This window comes from Nelumbo lutea, chromosome 1 (genome assembly GCF_056320005.1).
Source record: "Nelumbo lutea isolate HS-2025 chromosome 1, American lotus-T2T, whole genome shotgun sequence".
NCBI classification, from domain to species: domain Eukaryota; kingdom Viridiplantae; phylum Streptophyta; class Magnoliopsida; order Proteales; family Nelumbonaceae; genus Nelumbo; species Nelumbo lutea.
In genome coordinates this window covers 109705328-109728906 of record NC_142684.1, presented here as the reverse complement: position 1 = coordinate 109728906, position 23579 = coordinate 109705328, and the positions used below count along the sequence as shown (strand labels likewise).

General features: G+C 43.8%; 1 protein-coding gene across 1 annotated transcript; it reads left to right on the top strand.

The window, feature by feature from the left end:
* The first annotated feature begins 20698 nt into the window (after positions 1-20698).
* Positions 20699-23013, top strand: LOC148876744 (uncharacterized). The gene is made up of 4 exons (XM_088967067.1): positions 20699-22076; positions 22189-22281; positions 22386-22453; positions 22591-23013. Exons 1-4 carry the CDS (start codon positions 21450-21452, stop codon positions 22763-22765), a joined length of 963 nt encoding a protein of 320 aa, XP_088823193.1. The 5' UTR covers positions 20699-21449; the 3' UTR covers positions 22766-23013.
* The last annotated feature ends 566 nt before the right edge of the window (positions 23014-23579 follow it).

Below are 23579 nucleotides of genomic sequence, written 5' to 3'. Positions count from 1 at the left end.
AAATCAATGCAGGGGATATTGTGTGGTTACTGTTCATTCGAATACCACATACTATGCATATCAGCATCTATCTAAAAAAAAGACTTTCTCTTTTATAAGTGTTGGCAATTTTCTATTTATGTGGGAAAATTATTTATCCATCTGAGAGATGGGTATCCAGGAAAATAAATTTCCCTGGTCCCACATAAATCTGAAAATCCCATTATCAATTTTCCCCCTCTCAAAATCCAAAGAAAAAAAGAATACCTACAAAATCTAACCTTTTTTTTTTTTTTTCTTTTGGAAATGAACTCAAACTCCTTAAATGTCCTTTCATCTGTCAAATAAATGTGCAAAATCATACCCTGTCACCCAAAAAAAAACACCCTCTATAAAATCCAAATAATATTGACCAAACTTCCAACAGTGCCCTTATTACTGTTTATGTTAAGGCAGAACATACAATATATAGATTGATAGAAATGCATTAAAATAAATAAAACAAGAACAAAGCAATGGCATTTGACTGAATGTAAGGGTGTCAATAGACTGGTTTTGGATTGGATCTCGTCCAGTCCAAAATCAATTTGGATGGACTGGATGGACCAATAAGACATATTGGATTAGACTAATCTGATCCACAATATTTATTAGATCGGATTGGACCCGGTCCGTCCATAATAAATTTATATTAGATTGGGTTGGATTATGCCAATATCTGGTCCATTAATATAAGATAAGAATATAGGTGTCATTGGACCGAATTTGAATTGAAACCAAAATGAATTTGAACAGATTGGACAGTTCAGACATTCAATTGGACTGGTCCAAAATAATCCAAAATATTCATTGGATTGGATTGGACCTAGTCCATTTATAATAGACTCACATTGGACTGGATCGGATTGGATCAAATCCAGTCCAATTGACACCCCTAACTGAATGCAATCTTTTCCATGTTCATCAACCTTTGCTGAATCACCTTATAGGGTAGTTCAGTAAATCATCAGCCCAAAAGTTTGGCAACTGTAAAAATAGGATTTCAAAAGTTGTAACATTACATTGGCATTTTCCACGAGCTCACATCCTCTGAGAAAAAAAATCTGTCACCTCGAATAACAATCCACCACGTCACGTGTTGTAACGGAGGGGTGGAAAGGTCATAGTTAACGGCCGTTTGGGCCTAAAATAAATAATTTATTATTTTATAAAAATTTAAACACCCGCCGGTCCCGCCCAGTCGAGTCTTTTTGTTTTTTCTTCTCCCTCTCTACCGGTCTCTCCCTCTCTCTCTTCCCCAATTTTGTTTTTTCTTCTTCTTCCTTCTTCCTCCGAATCAGCAAACTAAACACTCAGACCGGACCATGGCTTGCTCAAAGGAAGCCGTTGCAACCACCGGTCAAGGTTCTATGAGCAACCACCGGTCAACCACCAAAGCCACTGCAACCACCTCTGCAAACGTGAATCTCTGCTGATTTTTTTCCTCGCCAACATCATTCTTCCATTGTATACTGTTCTCACTCTGAGCAATTAGTTAAAACCTTCTTAAAAAAGCTCTCGTTGCCGATTACCATTGATGATGAAGAACCCAAAAAGAGTGATTGAATGCATATGCGAGCTATCATTGTGAGAACTAAAATGCATATATATATATATGCACATCAAATATTTTTGAGGATACCCTCCTTCGTTCTCCTTTACCCCAATGCTCGTCGCTCGAACCACTACAACCACAAATCGTTGGCAGCTTGAGGACCAACGTCTCTCTCTCTCTCTCTCCCCTTTATTCTTATCTCCCTTGCCTCTCTCTCTCTCCCCTCCGTTCTCCTTCAATCACCGTTGTCATTGTCCGAACCAAATTCAGGTTACTGTTTTGTTCAACGAGAAGCTTTTGAAGCAGAGACAAGAGATATTCTAATAACGATTACTTTTGAAGAGATCAAGGATGGAGTTCTGTCATCTTGGAATTAGATTGCCTTCTATTGTTCCTCAGTCATGTCTTCCTATTTTAGATGATATCAAATATTTATGTGACAGTTAAGAAAAGTTCCTCGTGTTTATGAAAAGAGGAGCATGTAAGTTTGCCCATTTAGTGGCTCAGTTTGTTGCTTTGATAACTTGAATTTGAACTAGTCTTTGTTACCATAATGAAATGTTATTTCTATACATTAATAAAAGTCCAAATTGATTATTTCTATGGGTCCTCTTTTATCTGGGATGCATTCGACGATAGCTTATTATCTTCTAAACATCCATTGACCCATGAACCTCAGCCCCCAAACAGAGACGATCTCCTGTTTCTTACCAGTCTCGAGTTTGTTGGAAACAACTAAAATTAAAGTAGTATCAAAGAGAATACAAGCCATTTATGTTGGACAATAGAAGAACGGTTGGAGATAGAGAAGACCCAGCAAGCTCTTTACGATGTTTTTTCAGCACAAAAAAAAAAAAAAAAGTAAAAAAAAAACTTCAGACACAATGTCTAAGGTTCTTGATGGAGCGCGATCCGGCCGGTCTTAGCTATCCGCGGCCTTGCTTCCGAACGGGGTAGCAGGGAACCTGAAACGGAGGAGATGGGAAGCTCCGGGGGGAACCCGGTGTAGAGGCTCCGAAGCTCAAGTTAGAATCCTTCAAAAGCAAGGTAATGCCAGATAGCGCAAAGTTTGCATACCTCCGTTGTCGGGGGGCAGGGGGATCTTATAATCACTTCGTGCACTCGTCCCGGGGCCCTTGTCAGGTCAGGTATGATTACCCTTGTGCTTGTCAATTCGACCGTCGTCCTTTCTACTGAGACAGAATCGTCACTGCCTAACCGTCTATCTAACTGTAGATGGCGGTGTCAGTGGCGGTGGCAGGTGGCTGTTTAGGGTGTTGCCGCCAAACGTCAGATCCCAAGTCAGTCAGGCGCGGCGCCCTCGGGCACGAACTTCCTTAGTGTCAGGCGTGGTACGACTTGTTTGGTTTTGGTGCCAGGTGATGCGAAGTGCTGAGCGAGGCGGTCTTGAGCTCGGAGTTATCTGTAAGGCAGGTCAGTTCGGCGAAGTGTATCCCGAGCTGTTACAAGGTGGGTCAGTTCGGCGAAGTGTAACCCGAGCTGTTACAAGGTCAGTTCGGCGAAGTGTAACCCGAGCTGTTACAAGGTCAGTTCGGCGAAGTGTATACCGAGCTGTTACAAGGTGGGTCAGTTCAACGAAGTGTACCCTGAGCTGTTACAAAGGGTGAGTTCGGGCCCCCGGTAGGGAGTTCAGTCCGCTCGTGTCCCCTTGTTCCCGCCTAGGCTCGGCCCCTTTTGCCGAGCTGTTGTTTTTGCCACATGTCACGTAATAGAGAGGTCAGGCCAAATCTTCCTTCATCACTTGCCCCCCACTCCTTGCGCTGGGGGTCTTGCCATGGTGCGGGGAGTTTCGCGAGGTAGCAGGTGGATTTGTCCCATCCTTCGAATCTTCACTGCGCGAGTTGCTTTTGCTAGGGTTCTTTCGGTTTCCGAGAAGGCTGGAAACGTGCTTACTCAAGAACACTGGTGGTTGTGACCGCGCGCGTTTTAAATTTCAAACCAATTCGCGCCGCTGGGACGTGACAGCGGGTCATTTCAAAAAGGCGCGCCGCTGCTGTACGTGCACGGGTGACTGTCAGGGAGACGTGTGGCGCGTCAGTTTCGGAAAGATGCGTGTCGAAGCGACGTCGGTTTCAAAAAGACATGCGCTGACGTTTCGCTTTTTTCGGAAAGACGTGCGCCAATCACGTCTCAACCTTAAGGGTTGTGCGGTCAGTAAGAACGTGGGCCGTCGAATCGTCTTCGGTCTGCAGGGTCGATTCTTGGTTACTGTAGCTATAAATAGTGGGGGACCCCGGTCGGTTTGTCACTTCTGCGGTTTGTCTACTGAGTTCGCGTCCAAGTCTTTTCCAGCTCGCGTCAAGGCTGGTTATACAGTCTTCACGGTTCTCTGGCTTGTTCTTCAAACTTTCCGATGAGTACTTTCCTGAATCCATCTTTTCCCCAATGTCTGGCTTTGATAGCTCAGACGATTCTTCGAGTAGGGCCGACATAGGTTCTACCAACCGAGCCGTGTCCCCCGACTGTCTCAGTGATCCTGAGGTGGAGCTTGAGGACTATGAACCAGTAGGCCGAGTCGCTTCGGGTAGTTTGGCGTCCACCTCCTACCGAGGTCGGATGCTAGACAGGTTTGGTCCTTCGACCATGACGCCTGAGGGGCTTCAATCCATACTTCTGTCTTACAATCTTCCTGGGGGGTACACATATTTTATTCCTTCGGGTAGCTTTCCTTGGGAACACGGTCCTGACGAGATCGTGATTTTTCGAGAGCAGCTCGCTGTGGGGTTGCGACTTCCTTTCCATCCCCTTCTTGTCGAAGTCATAAACCACTTCGGTGTCACCATTGGTCAGCTTCATCCAAACTCTATTCGGAACCTGGTGGGGACAGTTCCCCTTTTTTGAGAGCAGAACTTCCCCTTGGACTTAGAGATATTCTCCTCTATCTTGATGCTCAAGAGACAGGCGGGTTCTCTTCTTGGGGGGAGACGGGCGTATTACCTTTCTCCTCGCCAGGGTTTTAAGCTTCTGCACGATCTTCCTAATAAGGTCCCGGCGTAGAAGCGGGATTATTTCGGGTGGGGTGAGGCCGCTCCCGATTTAGGCGTGACTCTTGATAAAGAGACGGTGAAGGGCCTCCGGCAATGGGCACGGAAAGGCTTAAAGTGCCACCACTACTTAATGGAGGCCAAGCTTATTGCAGCCGGCCTGAGTTCGGGTAGGTTTCTAGCTATGCGGTTCTTGCTTGCTCTGTTCTTTTCGTTTTTTTTTATGTCAAACTTGTTTCTACAGGTGTCATGGACGCGGAGAGAACTCGTGGGGGGCGTTTGTTCCAAGGTATGAAGAGGAGGAAGCGGGTCGCCAAGCAAATTCGTACCGAGCTGCCCCTAGATGAGGAGCCCCAAGTTCCAGACCATACGCCGGAGGATCTGCCCAGGGAGCCCGAAGTGATTCCACCGGTGCACGAAACTGCCGGGGCGCCTTACACTGAGACCACTCATACGGGCGCTCCTGCATACTCAAGTGCTCCTGCTCACTCTGGGTTTGCTCATACGCGGGCTGGGCCCTCAGGCTCGGGAGCTCAAGGGGAGTTTAGGAGTGTGTTGACGCCGAACTATGCTCTTCAGGAGTAGGGACGCTACTTTCCCTGAGGAGGTCGCGGCGTGGACCGATCTTCCCTTGAATCAGGTCGCTTGCCGCGCCGTAACACATGCCATGGTGGTAAGTTGGATTCCGTCTTCCTTTTTTATTCTGTTGCTTTTGCTGTTATTTGCTTACTTGTTTCTTTTGGTAGGTGAATTCTTCAATTCATGCCTTGGCTGCCCAAGTGGAGAGGAACTCGCGACATGCGCGAGCTGCTGAGACTGCCGCTCATGCTGCTGAAAAAGCTTTTCGTGCTGCAGAGGCAAATACCTGGGCTGCTGAGGCGGTTGCTTACGCTGCTGAAGAGGCTGCTCGCGTCGCGATGGCCAAGCAGGCGAGGTCTCAGCGTGACGCCGAGGCTATGGGGGTAGTTGTCAAGCATATGGCGGACTTGAAGTTGGATTTGCAGCATCAGGTCGAATATCTTCAAGAGGACATCAAGGGGAGAACACAGATTTTTTCCCAAGGCATTGAAGAAGCCAAGAAGAAGGCAGTTGAAGACTACATTGCCTCTCCGCGTTTTGACGATCTGATGGTGGATTCTTACAAGAGGGGGTTCAAGTTGAGCCGGTGGATGATCCGGAATACGTACCCCGACCTCGATGTAAGTGCCATATCCACTTCGCGTATAACTCAGGAGATGGCCAATGCTGCCGATGGCGAGCCGGACTCTGAAGGAGAGGCAGGGCCTTCGGGTGTTGTTGAAGTGCCTTCCGATGGAGAAGAAGTGGCTCCGGGCATGTAAATTTTTTTTTTAGTCCTTTCTGATGGCCAATGTACTGTTTCTTGCAATGGACTGTCTTTTTCCCCGTGTTCTTCTTCCCCGAACTGATTCTGTCTGCCACTATCCGGGTTACTAAATTTCCACGGTCTGTTCTGCCGCGAACTATTTTTTTGCCGAGCTGATAATATGCTTTTCTTTGCTTGCCGAAGTTCCTCTTGGCTTGCATCGTGGCACATAGGACCTGATTTCGTCCACTTCGGTTGGGGTTTCATAGGTAGTATCGCCTTTAGTTCACGATGTTCCACGCTCGAGGTACTCGTTTGCCTTCCAAGGTTTCGAGTTTGTATGCCCCCACGAGCGCTCTTTTTACTTTATAGGGCCCTTCCCAATTAGGTCCAAGCTTGCCCACACCGGGTTCGGGCACCATAATCTTACGAAGGACCAAGTCGCTGACTCGGAAGCTTCGTTGCTTTACTCTGCTATTGTAGTAGCGAGCTACCTGCTGCTGGTATGCCGTTGTTCGGATGTGCACGAGGTCCCTTACCTCGTCCAGTAGGTCAAGGTTGGTACGTAACTCGTCTCCGTTCGTCCGATCGTCGTATGTTTCTAATCGCAATGTTGGTATTTCGATTTCCGCCGGGATCACTGCTTCAATGCCGTAGGTGAGGTTGAAGGGGGTTTCTCCTGTGGCTGTTTTTTGGTAGTCCGGTGAGCCCATAAGACACTTGGTAGCTCTTCGGCCCACAATCCCTTAGCTCGATCCAGACGTGCTTTCAGTCCGCGCAGGATGGCTCTGTTCATTACTTCCGTCTGATTGTTTGCCTGCGGGTGCGCGACTGACGTGAAATTTTGCCGAATCCCCATGTTCTGGCACCACTCTTGGAACTTGATATCCTCGAACTGTTTGCCGTTGTCGGAGATTAGTACCCGAGGTAACCCGAACCGACATACAATGTTCTTCCAAAAGAAGTTCTGTATGTTTCGAGCCGTAACAGTTGCCAGAGGTTCGGCTTCTATCTACTTCATAAAGTAATCTACTGCAACAACTAAGAATTTTCTTCCACCTGTTGCTGGTGGGAATGGCCCCAGGAGGTCGATGCCCCATTGTGCAAAGGGCCACGGGCTGGCGAGGTATTTGAGGTCGGAGGCAGGTTGATGGTGGATATTGGCGTGCTTCTGACACTTGTCGCATTTTCTGACGAGCTCGATAGCTTCTGCCTTCATCGTTGGCCAGTAGTATCCTTGTCGAAGTGCCTTTTGTGCGAGTGCTCTGGCCCCCAAGTGTCCGCCGCACAGGCCTTCATGAGTGTCGCGGAGTACGAACTCGGCTTCGGCAGGTCGCAGGCAACACAAATAGGGGAGCGTGCACGACCGTCGATACAACCGTTCGTCTATTATGACGTATTTGGCTGCCTGGCGCTGCACCCTCTTGGCCGCATTGCGTTCTGCAGGGAGGGTTCCGTCTATCAAGAAGCTCGCGAGTGGATCGATCCAGATCGGCTCTGCCTCCAAGACGGGAGCGACCTCCTCTGTCCCCCCGAGAATACTAGGCCGAGGTAAGTCCTCTATGTACACAGTTCTCATATTGTTGTGACTTGTACTGGCTAACCGGGACAGGGCGTCGGCCTCAGTGTTTTCTGACATCGGGATTTTCCTGATGATGTGTGACTGGAAGTTGAGTAGGGCTTCTTTTACTTTGGCCACATAAGCGATCATGGAGAGATCGCGTGCTTCGTACTCGCCGGTAACTTGGTTCACCACGAGCTGAGAATCGCTGCAGATGACCAAGTGTTTTGCCTTTACCTTTTGCGCTAGGTCCAGCCCGGCGATCAGTGCTTCGTACTCTGCCTCGTTGTTGGATGCCGCGAACTCAAAGCGTAGTGCGTATTCTAATTTTGTGCCGCTCGGGCCGCACAAGACTATTCTAGCTCCGCTGCCTTGCCGGTTCGAGGAACCATCCACGTGAAGGATCCAGGGCTCCTCATCCCAGTTCGCGTTTTGCCTGACCAGGAGAGATGCCACACTGGCTGTTACTTCACGGGGTTCGGACTCTATGGGCTCAGGAGCTCCGGGTTCGCCCGAACTGGGGACCTCGGGCTCGACCTGTGGGGCTTCGTGGCTGAAAGTGCACTCGGCGATAAAATCTACCAAAGCTTGGGCCTTGATAGCGGTTCTCGGTTTGTCCTGGAGGTCGTACTCGCTAAGTTCGATGGCCCATTTCGTCAGTCGACCGGAAACCTCGGGTTTGAGTAAAACTTGTCTAAGAGGTTTGTCAGTCAAGACGATGACGGTGTGAGCCTGGAAGTATGGGCGGAGTTTCCGAGTTACTATTACTAGGGCGTATGCTAGTTTTTCTATCTTCGGGTACTTTGCCTCTGCTCCCTACAAAATTTTACTAACATAATAGATGGGTCGCTGGACCTGGTCTGTTTCTTTTTTTAGTACCGAACTGATCGCCTCGTCGCTTGCCGAGAGGTACAGTTCTAAGACCTCGCCCACTTCGGGTCGGGCTAAGGTTAGCACACTAGCGAGGTAACCTTTTAGTTTGTCGAACGCGAACTGGCAGTCCTGGGTCCACTCGAACCCTTTGCCTTTGATTGCCTTAAAGAAGGGTAGGCAGCGGTTTGCTGACTTGGACAAGAAGCGGCTTAGAGCGGCTATGCGGCCGTTTAGCCTCTGAACCTCTTTTACTTTCCGAGGTAGTCTCATATCTAGAATGGCTTTTATTTTGTCCGGGTTGGCCTCAATACCATGCCGATTGACAATGTAGCCTAGGAACTTGCCCGAGGTGACGCCGAAGACACATTTGTTGGGGTTCAACTTCATGCTAAACGGATGCAGGATTTGGAAAACAGAATCTAAGTCTTGTATTAATTCTTGTGAAAACTGAGTCTTGACGACCATGTCATCCACATAGCACTCTATCTTCGCACCAATCAGGGGCCGAAATAGCCTATTTACAAGTCTTTGGAAAGTTGCCCCGGCATTTTTTAGTTCGAAGGGCATGACCTTGTAGCAATACAGGCCGAACTTGGTTATGAAGCTGGTTTTTTCCTCATCGGATGGGTCCATCCTAACTTGGTTGTAGCCCGAGTAGGCATCCAGGAAGCTTAGCAACTCGTTTCTCGAGGTCGCGTCCACTAGGCGGTCAATTCTGGGGAGGGAGAAGCAATCTTTCGGGCAAGCTCGGTTCAGGTCGGTATAGTCGACGCACATGTGCCACTTGCCGTTTGCCTTTTTTACCAACACCGGGTTGGCCACCCAGCTCGGGTAATGGACTTCCCTTATGAAGTTTGCTGCGAGGAGCTTCTCGACCTCCTCGTCGACCGCTCTCCAGCGTTCTGGGGCTAAGTTGCGTTTCTTCTGTCTAACGAGTCTGACTACAGGGTCAGTATTAAGTTTGTGAGTTATCAGTCCGGGGCTAATGCCGGGCATGTTGGCCGCGGACCAGGCAAAAATATCTAAATTTTGAAGTAAAAAACTCACCGGTTCGGTTCGTAGGGGGTCCTCGATGGAAGCTCCGATGCTTAGTGTGCGAGCTGGGTCCGTAGCTGAAGTCGAGATTGCGACAGTTTCCCCTGTGGGTGAAGCTCGTTCCTCACCTTGCTCCGTAGGCCGCTCCAGTTCGAGGTCGTCGGCCGCCTTGGTTTTTCTCTTCAGGGTGGCAACATAACACTTGCGGGACTCGAGCTGGTCGCCCCGCGCTACCCCTACACCGAAGTCCGTAGGGAACTTCATGGCCAAATAGTAGGTGGAGACCGCCGCCCGTAGGATATGCGTGATCGGCCGCCCTATTATGGCATTGTATGGGGAGGGGGTCGCGACTACCAGGAAATCATGGTTGAGTCTGACTGCACAAGGCCATGTGCCGACTTCCATAGGGACGATTACTTTTCCGAGGGGCCTGACTTCCTCTCCGCTGAAACCCACCAGGGGTGTGTTCGCGGGCTTCAGCTCGCTCCTCTGTAACTGCAGTTGGTCAAATGCTGATTTGAAGAGGATGTCCGCTGAGCTGCCCGAATCTATGAGTACGCGCCTGACCTCGAAGTCGCTGATCCTTAGTTTAATGACAAGCGCGTCATCATGGGGGTAGTGGACCCCTCGCGCGTCGTCCTCCGTGAAGAAGATTGGTTCTTCAGTCTTTGGTCTCTTTGGGGGGTTCCATTCTTCGAGGGCCGCTTCGTAAACTGAAGTCCGGGCTGCTGCCAAGGTACACCCCGCTATCACCGAACCTCCCACTATTACATGGATGGTTCCCCGAACTGGCCTCTCTTCCGGAGGCTGCTTCTGCAACAGTTCGGCAGGTCTGTTGCTAGACTCGGGGGGATCCTTTTCGTGCTCCCCTTGTCGACTTGCCTTGTTATTATTGTTGTGCTGTACAAAGTTTCTCAAGTATCCGCGACAGATGAGCCCCTCTATCTCGTCCCGGAGGTTATTACACTGTTTGGTGCTATGACCATGGTCTCTATGGAAACTACAATACAAATTCTTATTTCTCTCGTTCGGATTTCCCTTTAGGCGAGGTGGCCACTTAACGTACGGGGCATCTTTGATCGTCATTAAGATCTCCGTCCGCCTCGTGTTTAACGGCGTGTAGTCCGTCCGAACTGCTAGGGGGGCCCAGAACGATTGGTTCGGCTTTGGCTCCTGGGTCGGGTTTTTTCTATTCACCGGGTTCGAGAGCTCGCCTTCTCTCTTTCTTTTCTCGTTCTCGCCTTCGGTTCGTTGGTTGATTTCTTCCTCTGTCCTCATGAACTTATCTGTGAATTTGAGGAATTCGGCCACGATTGCGGGCTGGTTGGCCACCATGTGCCATTTGAATTCTTTGTGCGTCACCCCTCTTTTGGCCGCCACGAGCTGCACTGCGGGGTCAAACCGTGGTATCTGCAAGCATGCTTCGTTGAATCGCTTGATGTAGCCCCGAATGGATTCTCCTTCTCTTTGGATTACTCTGAAGATGCTTTCCTCTGTTCTGGGGCACCGTTGGCTGGTGACGAAGTGTGTGGTGAAGACTTGCACAAACTGGGCCCAGCACTTTATCGACCCGGGGGCCAGGTTCCTGTACCAAGTGCGGGCTACCCCCCTGAGGGTGGTGGTAAAGGCCACACACATGCACGATTCGCTGGCCCTGGCGAGGTGCATTTGGGACTGAAAGGCGTCAACGTGGTCGTTGGGGTTGAAGGACCCGTCGTACTTGTCCAGAGGTGGGAGTTTGAAGTCTCTGGGTAAGGGGACCGCCAGGAGTTCCGATGCGAGGGGGAAGGAACCGAGAGAACCGGGGCAGCCCCTACCTCGTTCGAGCTCGTGTCTTTTCCTCTGGATTCCGACAAGGCACGGGTGGCGGTTCGACGACTTCACCGGCGCCTTCGCCGTTGAGTAGGCCTTGTACTGGCGCTGCTGGCCTCCGTGTTACCGAGCTCGATGGGCCCAGAATGCTGGTAGTCCGCCGCCAGGGCGCTGAATCGGTTTTCGGTGAGCGGGAGCTCGGGCTTGGAGCGCCGGGGTGCCGACCTCGCGGGTGAGGTTCCCGACCCGCCTGCGGGTTGCGAGGCGGGGATGACACTTTTCTCTCTTCGGCCTGGGGACGAGGCCTGGCTGTTAGGGTGGTTCTGGGGCCGGGAGGTCTTCGCCTGGTGGGGGCGTCCATCCTGCGGGGAGGCCTTGACCGGCCTCGGAGCGGGGTGGCGAGGTGGAAGTAGTGGTTGGTTCAGTGGCAGTTGGGGGAACTGCTGTTGATAGTGATACTGGGAGATGTTGTGCAGCACTTGGTGCTGGTGAAGCTGGTGCTGCTGGAACTGTTGCATTTGGGCTTGCATTGCCCGCATGCACTGCATCAAGTCCTCCAACCAGTTTTGGCTGGCTGCCAGGGGGACGACAGTCGATTCAGTTAAGGTTGTCTCAATGGGGGGAGGAAAGGGGATGCTTGTGGTAGGAGGATTTACGGGTGCCACTGCTTGTGGCGCGTTCAAGCTGGGGATCCCATCCGCCGAAAGGGGGATGGTGAACTGTCCAACGCACACCACGGGAACTTGAAGTTGTTCCCCGGTGGCGTTTGTCTCCGTGCTACGTTCGGTGTTGCTGGAGGAGGCCATGAGTGTTAGGTTTTTTTTTGAAGAAAAGGGGTTATCGAAGTTTGGAGGGAGGCTTTTTGAAGTGTTTTTCCCACAGACGGAGCCAATTGATAGAGCGCAATCCGGTCGGTCTTAGCTGTCTGCGGCCTTGCTTCCGAACGGGGTAGCAGGGAACCTGAAACGGAGGAGATGGGAAGCTCCGGGGGGAACCCGGTGTAGAGGCTCCGAAGCTCAAGTTAGAATCCTTCAAAAGCAAGGTAATGCCGGATAGCGCAAAGTTTGCATACCTCCGTTGTCGGGGGGCAGGGGGATCTTATAATCACTTCGTGCACTCGTCCCGGGGCCCTTGTCAGGTCAGGTATGATTACCCTTGTGCTTGTCAATTCGGCCGTCGTCCTTTCTGCTGAGACAGAACCGTCATTGCCTAACCGTCTATCTAACTAGAGATGGCGGTGTCAGTGGCGGTGGCAGGTGGCCGTTTAGGGTGCTGCCGCCAAATGTCAGATCCCAAGTCAGTCAGGCACGGCGCCCTTGGGCACGAACTTCCTTAGTGTCAGGCGTGGTACGACTTGTTTGGTTTTGGTGCCAGGTGATGCGAAGTGCTGAGCGAGGCGGTCTTGAGCTCGGAGTTATCTGTAGGGCAGGTCAGTTCGGCGAAGTGTATCCCGAGCTGTTACAAGGTGGGTCAGTTCGGCGAAGTGTAACCCGAGCTGTTATAAGGTCAGTTCGGCGAAGTGTAACCCGAGCTGTTACAAGGTCAGCTCGGCGAAGTGTATACCGAGCTGTTACAAGGTGGGTCAGTTCGGCAAAGTGTACCTCGAGCTGTTACAAGGTCTGTTCCTTGGAGATTTCCATTAAGATAGATTATAAACATTAATTATGATTTAGATATGAGGGCTATCCACAGGTTAGGTTCAGATGGAATTAAAAGCAATCCAACAAGAAATACTAAGGACATAGAACTGAAATCGATCAGATCTTGGGACAATCAAATCGGATCTGATGACCCAATTATAATAAATTTATTAAAAGTATTATATATATAATTGGATCTGAGTCGATATAGGACTAGGTAGAACGAATTCCAAATCAATAAAAATAAGGATAAATATCAGGATGTAGAACCAACCCAATCCGTTCAGATCAATCTGGGTCAGCCCACTCATTGATAGACCTAGGGGATACGCTCCCACTTATGGATCTATAAAGATTAACGATGAAGGCTTTTGACATGTAAAAGAAAATTTCTGGATTTATTCTTTGCAAAGTGTTAGGTTAAAACGATCGAGGATGTTGTGGTGATGTTCTTCAAGCCTCAGTTTAAGTTGTTTCAAGGTCTAAGGGGTGTTCTATAGCGTAGATGAAAAATTGGGTGGTGAGTTTTCATTCACACCACAGGTGTAGTGTGGATGAAAGTACACCACCCCCCTAACAAGGTAGTTGTTCTACACCGTGGACAAAAATGTGTAGATTGAACCACACCACACCTCCGTATGTGTTTTACAAGGTTTGTTGCATTTTAGTCTACACCTTGTGTTATGATTCCATGTATTTTAGTTACAACATGAGTTAACACACGTTATGATAGTAATCGAAAATTAGGAATGCTTCTCACAAAATCTAGCTAATTTTACAATAACAAGTGCATAAATTCTTACCATTGGTGACGATAGTTGTTGTAGCGACAAATAATGAGGGTAGGCGTGCAAGTGGATTGGATCATGTTCTGATTTGATTTGAGATTTGATCATATTTGGTTGAATTCGTATCACCCCTATTTGGATCTTTGAGTCGAATAATAGGATCGAATAAAAAATCAGATCGGATTCGGATCACCCCTATCAGATCCAATATATATATGTTATATATTTTTTATATAAATATATAATACATATATATATATATTATTTATGAATATAGTATTTATATTGTATTTTTCTAATTTTTTATATTATTCATTTTTTATAAAAAATGTATATATATGACAAAAATAATTAAAAAAATACTTGTATTTTTGTTTTTCTTTATTTAAATTGGTATATTTTATTTTCTTTTAATAATTTATTATTTTTTAAAGAAAACAAATTGGATCGGATTATATCCGAATATCCGACTTCTCGATCGGATTTGAATTCAAATCCTTGTCTATCATATCCGATCGGATCGAATCTGCAATGAACAATGTCATATCAGATTCGGATATACCTTGATTCGAATTCAATTTGATTCGTTTACATCCCTAACAGCGGGGAATGGTGAACAATGGCGAGCTTCTACCTAGCAATGGATTAGCAACGGCAAGCCTTTAATGACCAATGAAAGCAAACGGTAAGAGGGAAATATTGCACAAAAAAAAAACAAACAAAATGATAGTGGAAAATAGAGATGAATCACTTACATCCAAGGTTTTTAAAACCGACTCGAATAATGAACCGGTCAAGGGTTCGGTTCTTGGGTCAAATGGTCCGGCCATTCTAACAAAAAAATAAAAAACGGTCAAAACCATTGAACGGTTCAACCACCCGGGTCAGCAGTTTGCTAACCAAATCAATGCTTTTTGGAAAAAATCTGGTTTTGGGGATAAATGGAACCGGTCCCGATTTTCCGATCTGGTCCGATTTTGAAAAAAAGATAGAGATGTACCAGACATGGGCTTCATAGTGATGAGCCCTAAATGCAATGGCAATATGTTAAGAATAGTGTGAAGCATCAAAATACACTATAAAGTAGTGAAAAAAGTATAAAAACAAATTGGAAATAAATATCCACGATTACAATGACTGTCCACGAAAAATAACCGTAAACGATATTTTAGAACCAAACTATTAGTTCTGGGGTGGCGTATTTCAAAACACAATATATCGTGGTGCTTCCACACCACCGAACACCACCCTAATTGCATATATATTTCAAACCAATAAAGACTTACTCGTGAGAATGTTCGTGGATTGTGTCATAGTGTTAGAAATTACAAGTCTTATATAGCTAGGTTTAATTTAATCAGTGATGCTTTTCTGTAGGAGTCATTCAAATGATGCTTTTCTGATATATTTTAGGATTCAAGCCATAGTTTCCTTTTTTTCCCCTTTGTTATTTCCTACTAACGAAAGGGAACTGCCATAGTGCCATTATTACGATCAATTGACCCAAACAAACCAGTTGCTCACTTGCTTGTCCATTCTCTTGAGGGACTACCGAATTTCTCAAAGTCATTATCTTGACCCATAAGAGCTTGATCTCAAGCATGGCTTAGCAAGACATTATGAATCTTGTGCAGGAAGCAGTACTGGTTAAGGTAGCGGTGGTAATTGGGCGGATTGCAACCTGTTAATGACCCATCTAACCCGTCAATCCATTAATGATCCAGTTATATAAAATTAAATGGATTGGGTTCAATCCAAACCTGTTTTAACCCAATCCAACTTGCGCAAACCCATTAATCTTATATTATGAACTTAAAAAATAAAACTAACTCTCTTTTAACAAATAAGATGGTCATAGCTTAGTGGTAATTATAGTTATTATTTACACAAGTGGTGAAGGATTAAATCACATCACATGCATGTTATTTTTATACGAACAGCGAAGCCATTTGATTATGTTCAAATTTCGGGTTTGACCGAACCACTTAGGTTCAAACCGATCAAACCAATTTGAACTATCTAATTGGATTACTTTCGAACTAATCACATCAAGGGTGGTTGAACCATTTAAATCTGGATCGGTTCGGTCGGACCGGACCAGTTCAGTCAATGGTGGATTGACTTGGACTGGATCATATCAGGTTTGTGCACGGGTTTCAGATCAAAACGGCTGACCCGAAGTGGGTCAATGTAAGTAAATTGGGCCGGTCCGGATTCGGGTTGGTTTGTGTGGATATTGGTTGGTCGGACGGTCCAGACCGGGCAAAGTGCATAGACAGTGAACCATCTCGCCTGAAATTGGGCTATGTGAATGCTGGTTAGCCCGGACAGTCCAAACCGGACAGAGCAAGCAGTACCGAACCATCCCGCCCGGTGTTTATTTCGGATTCGGGTCGATCCATATCAGTTTATGTTGGATCGGGTCAAATTGATTTGGATTTATGTTGGGTGAAGTGTGTTGATTCAAAACAATTAAATTTAGTCAATAATTAATGGACAATTAATGCATTAATTATAAATTATTTAATTCAAATGAAGAAAATTAAAAAAGGCTAATTAAGGAATTAACACTTATGTCTGTAGTGGTTAACCCAATGGTTATCCCCAACCCAATCCATTTAAATGGGCGGATTGAATGATGGGTTGATCACACAACCCACCAAGTAAATGGGCGGATTGGGTGGGTTCAACGGGTTGGGTGAAAATTTGCCACCCCTACGTTAAGGGTTCAACTTTCAACCCATAAGAGCTTGGTCCTGCCCACCCACTCACCCAAAAACTCGAGAACGTTGTCCTTACTCCCAAATTTCTCGGATAGGGCGTATTTAGTGTTTGTGTTTCAACTTTTCAATCCGAAAAAAGAAATCATCTTTCTATCAGAATATCTCTTGAATTTATACGTTGTAAGGAGCAAATCCAAATTCTTTGTTTTTACTTTTTTTTTTTTGTCATGGGTTGGTTCAAGGCATGTCTACCTTTAAAGTGGGCCAAAACACCAAGGTGGTGTTTGGCATGTCTTTTCAATGTATCCTTTGGTCAGTAGAAAGCTCAAAAGACCAAAAAAATGGTCTTATCTGTTTGGTATCGAGAAGCTTGAAAGATGTGAAGTCAAACATGTAGAAACACTAAAAAAATCTTGAAAATTGGGAATCTTCAAATGAAACTTTTGCACTAAAAATAATCTTTCCAACTGTTTTTAGCAGCCTGGTAGACCATGACACAAACCAAACAATTATTTGGTTTTTAAAGACGAGACTCCAAAACACTTAGTACCAATGTTTTCAAAACCGGACCAGACTGGATGGTTGGACTAGAAAAATCGGGAACTGGTCAAGTCTTTGGTTTCGGTTAAGCTAAAACTCAGTATTCTTAGAAAGCTGTTGAAAAGGTCAGAGAACCATTGACCCGGGTAATTGAACTACTAAACCATTCAACCCGAGAAGTGGTTCATGGGTTACAAGTTCTTTTCTAACTTAAAAAACATAAAAAAGAAAAAAAAAAAGAAAATTTTGCTCATGTCCCAACTCCAAATAATTGGGCTAGGGTTTGAACAAACCTTTGCAGGCAGGCTTGCATTTTCGTTCTTCCCTTTTCCCTTCCCATTCTCACTGTCAACCGCTCAGGTGCTCACCTCTGACGAATTGCGCAATGGCAATTCACTAAGGCTACAACTTGGGTTGGGTTGGCCTGGATCCAATCCTAACCCACTCCGTAAAAGTTGGGTTGTATTGGGCCAGGTTGATGCTCGGGTTAGGGTTGAAATTTATGAACCCGGCTTTACTTTGGATTAGGTTAGGATTGACCCCTTAGGCAACTTGACCCAACCCGAATGTGACTCTATAGTACATGTCATATATAAATATATGTTATATGTAATATATAACATACATTGATTTGTTTAGATGCATGATATTTGTATAGTCTCCACCACATAGTATCATGTATTTCTTTTAGAATAATCACTTCACTTAATCTTAACCGGAAAGACTAAAACCTTAATAACATTTTTTTTTATATTTTTTGAAAATTTTATTCTTCATCTCCTCTCTGTTGTTTGTTGCCCACAAAAAAATCATGTCATAACTCGTAATAAACTATAGTTATTTCTAATACTTGTTTTTCTAAATATTATACCAAAAGAACACAAAAAAAAAAAAAAAAATCAACAAACAAATACTAATGAAACATAGGATTAATATGTGAAGTGAAAGTTGAATTAAAAACTTAAATCGAGAAATTCAATGAGGTTTTAAGGGATGGGAAGAAGGTTGGTTTGGATTAGGGTTGAAAGAATTTAGTTAGGGTTGGGTAGGTCGGGTTGGGGGTTTACAACTTAGGGTTGGGCTAAGATTAGCCTCAACCCAACCTAACCCAACCTGACTTGCAGCCCTACAATTCATAGTGACTGACGACCGGCGGTTGAGTGGCAAGAATTTGCAGCAGCCACCGGTAGGTTTTTAACTTTTTATATTTTTCTTATAAGCAGCGGTCGGTTGTTTTTATAATTTTCTTAATCAGTGGTGACCGGTTATTTTTACAGCGAGAAGGATTTGCAGCGGAAAGCGGTGACCAATGGTTTTTTCCCTCTCTGTAAGCCCAACACCGGCACACCACCATTACCAGTGATGGTGATGCTTTTTTATTTTTTTAATCAAAATAGTGCTATTTTACAGTTTTTTTTTTTGAATCAAAATAGTGCTATTTGAAAGATCATATGCAATACAACCCACTGAGGCCACAATAATTTACTTGTAGAAAATAAGCACAGAAAATGCTATTGTATTTCCAAATCACAATAGAAAAAACCTAATGGTTTTACATAAGAATGTTGTAACTTCTATTGGCCATATGATTCATGTTGTCTCAAATCTGATTTAAGAATAGGAAAGCATGTGGTAATTCAGAAAATTTTTCTGTATTTTTATTGTAACTTTTTATATTTTTTGCATTTTGCTATGTTTTTTTTTCTGTATTTTTTCTACATTTTTTGTATTTTATTGTTTTTATATTTAGATGGTTTTAATTTTCCATATGATGTTTTTTTCTGTAATTTTTATGTTTTTTGTAATTTATTTAATTTTATGCTATTATTATTATTTATAATTATTTTTATTTTTTTAATTTATTTATGACATCATGGGTCGAATCATTTTGACCCGAATGGTTGAATCGGCAACCCAAAAACTGGTCCATTGATCGGTTATGTTTCTGGGTTGGGTTTCAAAACCTTGCTCAGTACATCTTTTTGTCTATTGGACTGTTGAAAAATCTATCTAGAAAGACTTGCCAAAAGGCCCCTTCCATGTAAATATGAGCTATTGATTAGGGTTGTAATTGGATTAGACTTAGATCAGATTCAACAAAATCCACATCCGATTTGAATATTGAAAACTTGCATCCAAATCTGATCTAAAATCCAATTGGATTTGAAAGACCTTGGATTCAAATTCGAATCCTAATGGACTTAGATCAGATTCGGATTTAATCCGACCATACTTAACTTTTTTTAAAATACTAGAAGAATTAAAAATGTAATTGTTTTTCAACTTTCATATAATAAATTAATGTAAATATAACATACTGAATTTATTATATATAAAAATTAATATAGAATAGAATATATTTTCTATAATTTTAACTATAATTATATAAACTTTATATATTAAAAACAACAAAAAATATAATATAATTGGATTCGGATTTTAATTGGATTGTTACATCCAAATCCGAATCTGAATTCGATCCAATTACATAAATACAACATCCGAATCTAAGAAAATTGAATGGATATCTAGTTGGGCCTCAGGTTTTCGGATATCATTAATAGACATACTATTGATACATCTCCAAATACAGTTATTCATTTATTAAAAATTGTTATTTTGGAGGATAATCCTTTCATATTACATTGGTCTCGTTGCTAGATTTTTTTTGGTTGAAAAGATGAGATTCATTAGTAACTAGAAAAATATCCACCAAAAGCAAGGTTCAAAGTATCAGAAACGTAAGGTGTACCAGAATTTAATGTAAATATCGGGACACTTAGTAACCGTTGAAAAATGAAGGAATAACTAAAATGTAAAACCAATATAATTAATCTTAATATTTATTAGTATATAAATTTTAATAATTAATTCTAGCATTTATTAATAAACACTTGTCACTCATTAAGAAAAGTGAAAACTTACTTAAAATTAAAAATACATATGATCATAGAAAACAAATATGTGTGGCTCATTGACAAACTTGTGGTTGTTAATTGAAGGAATTAATGAGAGGGGATCATTAATTAAAGGAATTAATGAGAGAATTTGAATCAGGAGCTAAAATTCAAATTTAAATATTCTTTCGAGTAATTGACTAATTAATGAAAGAGAAATTAGACTTAAATACAAAAGTAATGACATTAATGAGAGATTCGGTATTAAATATTGATTAACGAAATTAATGATAAATTGAAATGATCAAATGCATCAAATTGTTTTGGGCCTGTATCTTCTGATACAGATCCGAAACAGCCCGATACGGGCCGTATTGGCCAACACATACGAAAAGAAATGAAACAAAGAATTATATAAGTTCCATGTATCGGGTTCTTGTCGGAACGATACGTATCAACCAATACATTCCGATATTCTGAACCTTGACCAAAAGAGCTACAAATAAATTTTGTGTGTGTGCAAAAATCATGCATGCCACAAACATGGGTAGGGGTATCAACAGTATTTGAAAATCCAATTATGAATTCGAGATTCAACATAATCAAATTGAATTCAAGTAAATCAAATATTATAATTAGTCGAATTCGAATATCTTATTCTGTTCATACCAAAATTAAGTCTAATTTAGATACAACCAGATTTGATTCAATAAATATCTGAATTTAACTAATTATTTAATTCTTATTATAATATACAAAATATTTAAATAATTTATATAATTTTTATATATAAATAATTAAAGTATATAAATAATTTATATATTTTATATAAATTAATTACCTAAAATAATTAATCGGTTGAATTTGAATGGAATTAAACATGTGAACATTTTAATCAAATTGGAATTAAAACATTGATTTTAATATAGCTTTATTAGATTCGAATTCCATACGTTTACATCCCTGACGTGAAGGTCACCTATTAATATTATGGCACATGTAGGACCCAATTGAAACCACACGAACATTCAAGATGTAAGATGTTGTGAGATTCGATGAAGACGCAAGGTTTACAAAGAAAAACAAATTTCTCCCAAATCAAATCACCCAGCCAATTACTGATTGCAAACTGCAGCATTTATAATCGTATTCTCTCGTTTGAGCTTGAGGTCTCTCTTTCACTTTCCCCTCTTATTGGATGCCGAAATCTGCGGTTCCTTCTGTTCGTTGGTATGGTTGGGGTCGCCACTCGCCACCTGAGACCTCACCTCTAATAGGTAGGTATTGTTTGGCTACAGCTCCACCGCACCCCTTTCTCATTTCTCCTCTTCTGCTTTGGGAATCCTATAGTTCAATCGGTTCTGCATCGCCCCAGATTGATCATACTTCGGACTCGGAGGCGTATTTCGCTCAGATCTGTATAATTATCGTACCCATTTCATAGCTGGATTGAAATCGAACAACCTCCCAGTTTGTAGTGGTTCCGGTCCCCCTATTCCCTCCCAAACCTTCCATGGCAAAATCCCCAATTATCTGGTCTCCAACCGGAGAGACACCCTCCATTCGCGAGTCCCTTCCAATTTCATCAAGAAATCCGCACAAACAATAATAGTAAGGATAGAAGAACTTGGACCCCTCATCCCTCTCTCTCTCTGTAATTGATCCCTTCCTCTCTCTCATGGCTAATAAATGTTTCAGCTTCACCGCATCAAGGGACTGGTGCTACCGTTACGCCTTCGCTAGCACTGGGCTCCGATCGGCCACGACCGACCTCGGCGATGGCACTGTCGTACATTGTTGGGTTCCCAAGACGCACAAACAGAACAAACCAACTCTGCTCCTACTCCATGGATTCGGAGCCAACGCAATGTGGCAATGGGGCGATATCCTCCGCAGCTTCGTCTCCCGTTTCAACATTTACGTCCCCGACCTCCTCTTCTTCGGTGACTCGTTCACCACTCGCCCCGAGCGGTCCGAATCGTTCCAGGCCCAGTGCATGATGAGAATGATGGCGGCCCACGGGGTGCAAAAGATGATCTTGATCGGGCTAAGCTACGGCGGGTTTGTCGGGTACAGCATGGCGGCGCAGTTCCCGGAGGCGGTGGAGAAGGTGGTGATATGTTGCTCCGGGGTGTGCCTGGAGGAGAAGGACATGTCGGAGGGCTTGTTCATCGTCTCCAACTTGGACGATGTCTTCAGCGTTTTGCTGCCGCAGACGCCGGAGAAGCTTAGAGAGCTCATGCGGTTATCGTTCGTCAAGCCGGCCAAGATCGTTCCTTCGTGCTTCCTTCGCGATTTCATCGACGTGAGTAGCAACTAATACCAACCTTCCTCACTCATTCCTTATTGCGCAGATAGTGATGTTTGGTTCTGTGATTTTCATGATCAGATAAAATTTGATGCTCCTGTTTGAGCAGGTTATGTGTACAGAATATGTTGAAGAGAAAAAGGAGTTGATCCATGCTTTACTCAAAGACAGGAAGCTTTCTGATCTTCCCAAAATCTCTCAGGTTAATTTTCGTTTTGTGATGGCATATTTTATAGTTATTGTTCTAGTTGTGTGAAATGGGTAAATCTATATTCTTCTAATTCTTCTCCATTCCCATGGATGCAGCCAACGTTAATAATCTGGGGAGAGCAAGATCAGGTATTCCCATTGGTGTTGGGACACAGATTGAAAAGGTAGTTAGTTATCTGGAACTGGAAGCAGTTTATTGTCTTTCCTTAATTTATGCCTTAGATTTGATTCTATCTTCTTTAATTAATTAATATATATGCATATATTGATGGAGCAGAGATTTCGTTTTAACTATTTACAGTTATCTTGGGGAGAATGCTCAGCTAGTAGTGATAAAGAATGCGGGGCATGCTGTCAACTTTGAGAGGCCCAAGGAGATATACAAGCACTTGAAACCCTTCCTTTTTGATTCTCCTCCTCCTTCTCCTCCATCACAGCATCCTCCTTCAAAGTTTCTTGAAAACAAAGTAGATTGATGAACTGGTTTAATCTGATACGTACTACATTGTTAAACTAATATCATGGCTATATGGAAGCTGCTGGTGGTCTGGTGGGACTCTTAGAAAAGGCAGGCAGAGGAAGGTTTAGTCCAAATGTGCAACAAATTAAATAAGGATCCATATTGGTGATGATAAGTATGTATAATTGATTGATAACATAAATGCATATTGTACAATATATCGATTGATTGATTGATTGATTGATATTGTTTTGTTTCCTTAAACTACAAGCTAGAACAAAATGTAGGAATTACTCTATATATATTGCTAATTCTTTGTTTGAACTTTGTGGTGGGATGGTTGGAATCATCTAATTGGGGGTGGTGGGTCAATTATATATCCGGAGAGGTTACCCTACTGGAGTTTGTGATATGATCCACTAAACATTTGCTAAATGTGCCGGCGGTCATTGGATATTTGGGATTTAAGTCAACTGCTGGTGAATAAGTAGTATAACTAAACAATGGGTTGACACTCGAAAGTGAAAACTCTTATCCATTAATTCCAATGAAAGGGAGAAAATGTGGGAATTGAAATTCTTTACCATCAATCACTACAGTTAAAGAGAATGAACTTATGAATATAGAAACAGAATTGTTACTTTTGGAGGATTAAACCCAGAAATGACCTCGGATTTGGATTGAGAACATTCACAAGGTTGAGGAAATAGTAAAGGCATAAGAATTAAGAAAGCATGTCAGAATTATGGCGGAGTAATTTAAATTTATGCATCACTAAGCCAAGCAGAGCCCCTTGAGGACGTGATCCAGGAAAAGGAAAAGGGCACGCT

Excerpts from the sequence above, each read along its gene's own strand:
- LOC148876744 (XM_088967067.1), top strand. The coding sequence starts at position 21,450 with ATGGCTAATAAATGTTTCAGCTTCACCGCATCAAGGGACTGGTGCTAC. Across the intron at positions 22,077-22,188 it reads TCCTTCGCGATTTCATCGAC|GTTATGTGTACAGAATATGT; the intron begins GTGAGTAGCAAC and ends CTGTTTGAGCAG. Across the intron at positions 22,282-22,385 it reads ATCTTCCCAAAATCTCTCAG|CCAACGTTAATAATCTGGGG; the intron begins GTTAATTTTCGT and ends CCATGGATGCAG.